The following is a 9863-nucleotide window of genomic DNA, read 5'->3' on the forward strand; positions in this document are numbered from 1 at the left end:
CTCTGTACGATACTTATTTTAGTCAGTACTGCATCCGAAAAAAAAATATCTTACAGACTGCCAAGATCCATTCCTTAAATTTCTAAACTCATTAAATCTGTATATGACCCCTCGATACTCGTACCCAACCTTACTTCATCAAAGCCAAAGGCACCCTTGATTGTCATACAACGACTAGTTCTCCAACCCCTCGATCTGATTAATGCAACAGCTTAGATGGTTTTATGTTGTAAGAAAGGTGAAGATATCGAACAGTTATCAAATAGATAGTTGGGCAAACACGGACCCCTGGACACACTAGAGGTGGGATCAATTGCCTAGGAGGAATAAGCATCCCCTGTCGACCGGTCACATCCGCCGTGAGCCCTATATCATGACGTAAGGTAAGACAATTTTTAACTATATTTGACTAGTCGGGGGCTGCCGCTCCGAAGCCCCCGCTTAGTATACTCAAACGCCGTTGGGTTTTTATTTTTATCGCACGATTTTCTTTGCTCGGCATCCGAGGCGAAAATGCAAATGGCGGCGTGTTTACATTCCGCTAAGCAACGGCAAGGGAAATAACTGTCCATACACAGACGCGTGCTTCTGGGGACCGGTATACTAGAAACTTCCCAATAAATGCATATATTCCTTAGTGATTTGCAGTATTGTGTGGTCAGCCAATAATTACACATGTTCGAGTGTTTGTTGGATATATAATTGTCTATATACTTCATATGTAAATTTAGAATTGAAATACTATGCAAAGTCGTATTTAAAATATAAGTATTACAACTTCAATAAAGATGGGAATAAAACGTTTGCTGCGAAAACGTATCAGCGATTAACTAAATAATTCATATATTTCATTTTCAGATATGAATTTCCACTTCATGAGGTTACATGTATTGTTGTATTTATTTGTGCTTAATATTTCATGAAGAATGTACATACCGATGGTATGGGGAAAATTGCTTAGAGGCGTGTAGTGGAAACTGTGCTGAAAACACAACGTGCAACAGATTTAACGGGACTTGTCCGGAGGGATGTGAAACGTCATTCACCGGGGAAAAATGTGACAGAAATATCGGTATTTTGCTAATTTATTTCGAACATTTCAACTTTTATCATTATTTCTAGAAATGGTTATTATGGAAACATAAATCGTCCAAATTAGAAATGAAGCATGCTTTAGCTTCATGCATGCATATTTTATTGAACATAGATGTTGAACTTTGATCACAAACGTTATGACTTTAGCTTCTCTATCGTCAACTGCACATATTCGTGTAGCATTATTCCATTATCACCAGCACATTATCTTTTATGTATCTCAACCGATTCGAAAATTCAGATCATGTTCTATCTATATTCATTTATAAACCGTATCAAGCTACCTACAAATAAAATGATGTGACAGTGGTTGCAACAATCTTGTTTAAAGTCAGTATTTCGCAAATCCTGTGATTGTTATAATGATCTAATTTGTATATACAAGTGCCATGTAGTCGAAGGCTGTCTGACGTGTGTTGAGTCCTTACATTTCCGCTTGCACAATATGTCCGCCTTCGTTATATGTCCGCCCAATTTTGGACCAAACTGTCCTTATATGTCCGCCTGCACAATATGCCCGCTCAATTTGTTTTCAAAGAGTCACTATATGTCCGCCTGCACTATAATGTCCGCCCAATTGTTTTTCAAAGTGTCACAATATGTCCACCTTATGTCCACCTATATACGAATTTCATTACTATATAACGTCTGTGAAAAAAACGTAATATTTCGAATTATATCCGTACAAAAGACATAATTCGACATTTATATAGTAGGGAAGCCTGCTGAGGCCATTACACAGAAAGAACCTTCTTTTCTTAAGTTTAATCGCAAAACGCAAACGTTTGCAAATAAACACAAAAAATTGCGTTTAAATGCAATATTTTGAGTTTAGACTCAATAATTATTGCATTTAATTGCAATGTTGTTTGCAAGGTTGGTTGCGTTTAAACGCAATATTTTGCAATTAAACGCAATGAATGATGATTAGTGCGTTTAAACGCAATAAAAGAAATGTATACTTATGTTTTACTTAATTTCCATACTTGTGAATAATTATTACTGTTTAGAGATATAACATAAGATTTGTAGCTCATGTCTTTAAACAGTGTCATGGGGAATTCATATTAATCAATCAATATTTTTAGAGTACTAAATGTTATTAACACATACTTATGCTACTCGCCACCTCTTCATCTTGAACCGACGGGGGTCAGCAAAATGATCGATTTAGAAAAAAAAATCACACATGTAGCCTCTCAATGGAAGTTAGTGTTATTTCATTGGCGTATACATGATATCATGTGTCGAATATCCACACACTATGCAATTAACTGGATTCGAACTGGGAGTGACAGAAGAGTACGGAGTGGCATCCTCAAAATATTCCTTCTCTAGGCACGTTTCCGAAGTAGTGCCTATATGAATATAAAATGAGCATTAGATATCCATATTGGTAAAGGTTTTACGAACATTGACACATTGCGACGATTTTTGAAAGCGAACTTAATTCATGCTTATATGCATATACATGTATAATGTAGACGCGTTTTGACGATTGTTTTATGAAGAAATATTACCCAACGACAACAAAATAATAAATAAAAATGTAGATGGACATATTGTGATAGTTCGTTAAAAAAGTACTAAGGAAGACATTATTTTGTGCAGGCGGACAAACGCGTATAATGACACTTTCGAAAAAAATATTGGGTGGACATATTGTGTAGGCGGACATATAAGGACAGTGTGGTCCAAAATTGGGCGGAGATATAGAGAAGGCGGATTAACTGATACACCGTTATTTACGTATTGATTTTGACTATGGATTTCCCTGTTTCCCTGTTTAGGATATATAGTTCGTGGCGGTGTGACCATTCAACAAGGGTTGCTTACTCCCCTTAAACACTTGATCTCACCTTTAGTTCGTTCGGGGTTCCATGTTTGCCCTTCTCTTAATTTTGTATTCTGTATGGGAGATTGGTCAAAGTTCCTTTTCTACAGTCACTCATATAGAAATTTAAGATTGAATGGAAGATACAATTTTACTTAAATATGCTTCATTTTCTAGAATATTATAGCCTTTGAATCTAAATACTTCTGTCTTTTGTGAACAGAATTTTGATATCCTGCTGTAGGTTTAAATCCCAGTTACCTTATGATAAAAAGTCAAACTAACATCTCAACTAAAGGACAAATGAGATGGCTTCCCATATTCAAATAACAATATTCCTTATCACCTACATCGGATGTTTGTGTTTCTCAACTGATTCGATACGCAAGAGCTTGTTATGCATATTATCAGTTTTAGATAGAGACAGGCTACTGAAAAAACAGTTGATGTTATAGAGGTTTCACCAGTATCGTGTTAAGTCAACATTTCGGAAATTCCATGGTAGTTATAACGATCTAGTTTGCCAAAACAGTTTGCCATTGGGTCGATTGCTGTCTGACGTGGTGCATGTAAATTGTTGGACCCTTCATTACAAATTAATTTCGACTACGGATTACTCCGTTTATTTTATCAAGGTATAGGACTCTTGGTGGATGTAACCGGTTGACCCCCTTACATGTAGGCATCTGATCCTACCTCTGTTATGTCCAGAAGTCCATGTATACCCAACTTCTCATTATGTATTCCTTACAGGCTGTGAGATTGATCACTGTTTGTTATATTTACATTTTCAGTTTTACCTTTTGAGACCCAATGTTGAATTGGAATAATTCTAGTCCAAGATTCGACAAATATTATGATTTTAAAATATAATTTTTTAAAATAATCTTCTTCCTACGTAATGTTTCATATATAACAACCCGTATCGATGGTGAGATGCAGATACTTTGTCGTTGAATAAATTTGAATTTTATAGATATCAGAGTCTCTAACTGTCATATATGAATGAATGCCCCTAACGTTGCACAGTTTCAAGTTACCAAACTTGTACGGTTATTTATTGAATAGGCTGAATTAATAAAGCATTCTAATTTAACATTTTGTTATCTAGTATCTTCAGATAAATGACAGTGTTAAAGCGATTCGTACTTTCATGGTTTTAAAAAAAAAATGAACATTCAACTCTAACATTAATTTTCTAAATGAAAATAACTCAAGGATGTATATTTATGCATGATAACCCTTGGATATACTTTTGAACTATTTCCAAAGACGAATCATAGGAACGCGTTGATGAATTCGGCAGATAAATCTAAATTTTGAAATAGTACACTCGTGTACAACAACATATTTGTGCTTATTCCTACACTACATGTGGCCCCTGTTTGTTAAACATTTGAAGGAATTTGAATGTAAGTAAACGTATCATAGTTATAACTATTGCTCATAGATTTAAGTGAATAAAATAAATCTATAACGTCTTCCTAAGACATATATTGTTTGAATATAACTGAAATGTTCTGGTTGCACACACTTTTATTTTTAGATATAGAAAAAATTACCGTCTATACATTGTATTAATTGGAACAAACTATTAACTATGAGCGTATTCTAAACTGAATATTTGTTGATAGTGTTTCTAGATGATGTAAAAATAATCTCTAAAGGTTTAGTTAAACTGCGATTTTATAGCTAATATTCTTTATGTTCATACTGTAAATAGTAAGATTTTAAATGTATTTTTCTTTTTAAAGATACAATTGAAATTAGAATGGAAATGCCTCAAAATCAGATTATTATTCCATTCTATCTGTTTGTAACTATTTTAGTGACAGCTCCCTCTGGTTCCTCAGCGAGTGATGTCCCATACGGTTATATAGCTGGACTTGTCGTATCTATAATCTTCAACGTCTTTCTATGTGGTGTATTAATAGCTACAAGGTATCTATACAATCATTTCAAAATTGTATATTTCGTAAAATAAAGGTAATGATACCCAAGTACTTATAAACACCTATAACATGATAAAAATGCATTATGAATAAATGCAATTTTCTATTTAAAGACCACATCGAAACGTTTAATGATTATTTGTGGATTCCATATATAGTGAGATTAAAAATACATATACAATGTGGAAAACATAGATATATTATAGTTTACATGTTCCGAATTAATATATTCTGTACATGTCTAATTGTAGTTTGAATACTATAAAATCACGAATCTAGAGAAAAATAGATACATGTATATTATAGTGTACATGTTCCCAACTTAAATATTATGTACATTTATAATTATGGTTTTAATACTGTAAAGTCTTATTTGTCTATAAAATGAATCAATTCATCAACAAACGTGAAAATAAGGGAAGAACACTACAAGCACGACTTTTTAAATGCAAAAACAATTAATAAATGTTGTAGTGTTTTTATAAATATTTTGAAGGAGGCATTACACGAGGAAAGGCGAAAAGTGTTCCCCACAATATGTGAGCCACGGCAATCAGACAACAGTAACAACTGATGATACACATACATATCAAGAACTCAATATATCAGCAAACATTAACTCGTACCAAAATCTTTCATTCGGAAGTGATCTATGAATTCCGCATGGACATAATGTGGTGTAAGATGGATAGACATAAGGAATGAATGCTTCATTGGAATGACAGTGGATGTTTTAGTAGGGGCAGTGTATTTTTTAAATGTCTGAATGGGCATAAGTACATGTTTAAAGATATAGACGTTAATGAGAAGAAAATGTTTACGTTATTTAGTTAAAGTAATACATGTCATATTACACTGTGTAGAAGACGAACTCAGTACACGTGGGTGTAATATCGGAAGCAAATATTGATTCCTTGAGTTTTTCACATGTCAGCATAATGTTATGTACATATTTAGATTACAATAGAAATGATTTTATAAACTACCTAAAGGTCTTTTAAAAAAAAAAAGTATGACAACTTTTAGGTCATGTCACCTGTTACACGAATGCATTGACGATATGCATGATATATCATATTATGATTTCCTATTATTATTGCATGTGTGTATTACATGTACTTTTAATTTGATTCGATATCACAGAATAATTTGAACATTTATACATGTATAATTAATATGCATACCAGCAGAATGTATTACACATATACAGTATCTTGTTAATGGATTTGTAAAGGAAATAATTTCACCTCTAAATACATGGCTTACTACCAAATCCGATGCACTTTCGAAATCATACCGCACACGCATGTTACTAAAATACATTTATCCAATAAACAATTAAAATGTGTTTTAGTGTAACATTTGTGGAGTGATATTTCTTTTAAAAGAAGTATCCCAGAAAAGCCCACCCCCTTCAAAATAAATCAAAGTACACAAGAGCAAGGTAATGATGACTTTCAATTAATTTCAAGGTAATGATGACTTTCAATTAGAAATGTATGAATAATGTGAATTTTACAGAATAAATCGGGTTATTATAGCAATGATACTTTATGTACACATATTTTCTCTTTATTCCTTTTTGATCCGCGACACCAATTTTGCCTGAGAAGTATTTTTTTCTGTATTGTGACGTCTATTAATTTATATTTTGACGTCATATAATCAACAGTTGTGTAGATCTACTCGCAGCAGCAACTTGAACTAAACAAGTACTGGTGAAGTTTATTCTTTAAAATTATTTTTGAAAAATGCAGCTTAAGCAGAAATTGCATTCGGCAGAACAGAATGCAGGAACAGATAGACGGAAGTTGCGCAAGGTCAGTGTTTAAATGGAGACAGCTACTGACAAACAAATTGATGTTACAGCAGTTTCAATCGACTTGTTTAGAGTCAACTTTTCACAAGTTTGCTAATGTAATCTATCATTTGGTCAAAAGTTGTCTGGTGTGCTTCATACCTATTATTAGGCCGTTCTTGACACACTGGTTTTGGCTACGGATTACTCCATTTACCTGGTCAAGGTATACGTCTCACAGCGGGTGTGACCGGTCGACAGGGAATGCTTACTTTTCCTAGGCACCTGGCTCCATCTCTGGTATGCCATGGGGTCTGTGTTTGCCCAATTCTCTATCTATTTTGTATTGCTTATGGTAGTTATGATATAGATCACTGTTCGTTATCGTTACCTGTTCACTTATATATCACAACTTTTGGACTTCTCAGAAGAAAAAAAAATAGGTTTACAAACGTAAAAGAATCAACAATATAATGAGGCGTTTAACGGATAGACATGTTTAAAGCTGATCAGGAAGTATATGTATGTTGGATTGAATTTGATTGGCTATTGTTTTTAGCTGTTCTTGTTATTAATTAAATACGGGGAATAAGGGTATTTCTACGAATGTAATGTGTACAGCTAGTGAACAATTCAATGAAAATTCCTAAAAACAATCAGCACTATTTTTAGTAACGTGCGTTTAAGGAACATCTGTAAATGTTCCCGCTACAGTTAATACTATTTTTCAATGAATAAGACGGTTGTGGGCTTAATTTGTTGTTTAATTCCTAGTCATGTCAATCTGAATAGATGGTGCGACGAAAACTCAAGTGGAACAATCTGCATTTTTACCTTACGTTGTCCGAAATTTAATGTTTAATACGAGGAATTGGCACAATAAGCACATGTTCTTTATGAGGGGCATTTGAAGGACGGGTACAATCAAAAGAGCCGATGAAAATAAAAGTATAACATATATAGAAAAAAAGGAAACATTGAAAGGCCCCAGTTTGTGTTCTTGGAATTTACTGCGCGTTTTGTTATATTGCAGGAAAAAAACCAAAGTCTTATACTTCAATGACATGATTTTGAAAACAAAAAATCAGTTGATATAAAAAAAAAGCATGTTTCTATAGTCAATACACAACAAAGAAATAAAATGCTAAATCAGTGATGCATTTAGTCAATACATGAAAAAAAAGAAATACGATGCTAAACCAGTATTACATCCGTGAAATATTGCCGTTCTTCCCATTGATTAGGTATGTCATCAACATGACTTATAGTTCTAAATAAAACGTGCATATCTATAAATGGGGCAAACATGGATTGATATTTCGAATAATTACGACTTTAAAATCCTTAACAGTATAGATTTACTTTCCGGTCGTTTGTTTATCTAGATTAATTCCGGACTGGAGCATTATTACATGCATTATTAAGGATAGGTGTGTGTTACGGTACGTATATCTTACTTAAAATGCCGTTTTATCGTTAACTTATCAAATATTTCCTTCTGTGGATCCGGGTTAGAATAGGTCCTCAGTACCCCTTGCTTGTCGTAAGAAGCTACTAAATGGGGGGTCCTTCGGATGAGACCGTGAAAACTGAGGTCCCGTGTCAAAGCAGGTGTGGCACGATAAAGATCCCTCTCTGCTAAAAGGCCGTAAGCGCCGAGCATAGGCCTAAATTTTGCAGCCCTTCACCGGCACACATCTTCCACAAATTGGTATTGATGCTGCTAGCTTCCGTCTAGTTAAACTTTTCATGAATTTTTTATATAGAATCTATGTCTTTAAAACGTTATAAACCTATTTCAAACTCATAAAATAAACATATGACGTTCGCAATGACCAATCGATTATAACACTGGCTTTCCAAACGGGAGGTCGCGAGTTCATGTCTCGAATTCAAACGTCACAACTAGGACGTTTCACATCAGTTGTATTGTTCCTTCATCAATCTCCGAAGTACAACCGATGTTCCTTGTCACATTAGGCCAGTGGCGGATCCAGAATTTGTAAAACAAAATAAAAAAGAAAGCATAAAAAAAATAAAAACAAACCCCAGCCGCAATAGGGTGACGACCTGCGTGCTTAAGGGTTTTAATTGAGGCTATTTGGGTTACCTTTATTGTTTATTCTAGCTATACATGATTCGTAATAAAATCAATAAATAACAAATGATTAATTCACTATTTTAAACACGTTTTTTTAAATGTATAATCTCAACATTACAGTTGCTCCACTGTTTGTTTTCTCACGAAAAAGTGGGCAAGTTTCCGCCCCATTTAAATCTGCCAATGAAGGCATTGACAAGATATTATATGTTAACAATTCAAGTTTACTAATAACACTCAGTTTGATTGGCTAAGCACGTTGATAAAACTCCATTCATATTGTATAAAGGTAACTTTGTGTGAGGGTACACCCTCTTGACAACTTTTTCTTTTCTAATTTTATATTGCAGTATTTAGAACGATTACGTTGATAGACCTTCGAGGTATGAAATTGAACATCAACGGAATTAAATGTGCACACTAGAATATTGTATTATCTTACCCCCATCCCATTATTTGAATAAAACATCCAGTATTTGTTTTCAAGTAACGTTGCATTCAACATCTACAGTAAACAATAGAAGAAGAAAAATTCGATCTGTACAACGATGTCATATGTGACATAAAAAAAACCCGGTATATCAAGTATTAGGAAAATTACTGTTTCATTATGTAAAACTTATACGGTACCAATTTTGATGCACCAGATGCGCATTTCTACAAGTAATGTCTCTTCAGTGATGCTCAACCGAAATCTTTGAAATCCGAAATAACTATGAAGTTTTAGAGCTAAATATAGCCAAAAACAGCGTGCCAAAAAAGTGGAGCCAAATTTGTCCAAGGATAAGAGCTATGTATAAGGGATATAATCCTTAAATTTGAAATGAATTTCTAAATTTTGTAACAACAATTAAATATACATCCGCATTTTCAAGCTAGTAACGAAGTACTTAGCTACTGGGCTGTAGGGACCTTCGGGGACTAACAGTCCACCAGTAGAGACCTCGACCCAGGGGTCATAATGGAAAACTTATACGGTACCAATTTTGATGCACCAGATGCGCATTTCGACAAATAATGTCTCTTCAGTGATGGTCAACCGAAATGTTTGAAATCTGAAATAACTATGAAGTTTTAGAGCTA

The 9863-nt window shown here is 34.0% G+C and overlaps 1 protein-coding gene across 2 annotated transcripts in view; it reads left to right on the forward strand.

The window, feature by feature from the left end:
• The window catches only part of LOC125673259 (multiple epidermal growth factor-like domains protein 10), a 42071-nt gene extending 35568 nt beyond the window's left edge, over positions 1 to 6503 (forward strand). The window contains exons 11-14 of one of the 2 annotated variants that reach the window (XR_008801057.1): positions 926 to 1072; positions 1812 to 1835; positions 4749 to 4870; positions 5378 to 5514. Coding sequence is in view for 1 of the 2 variants with exons in the window: in XM_056158367.1 (XP_056014342.1) it covers positions 926 to 1072; positions 4759 to 4870; positions 5378 to 5537 (419 nt within the window). In the remaining variant the exon portion in view is untranslated. Of the gene's footprint in view, positions 1 to 925; positions 1073 to 1811; positions 1836 to 4748; positions 4871 to 5377 lie in introns of both variants that reach the window. The other variant, XM_056158367.1, reaches the window with a different exon arrangement.
• Positions 6504 to 9863: the final 3360 nt, after the last annotated feature.

Source organism: Ostrea edulis, chromosome 3 (assembly GCF_947568905.1).
Source record: "Ostrea edulis chromosome 3, xbOstEdul1.1, whole genome shotgun sequence".
NCBI lineage: Eukaryota > Metazoa > Mollusca > Bivalvia > Ostreida > Ostreidae > Ostrea > Ostrea edulis.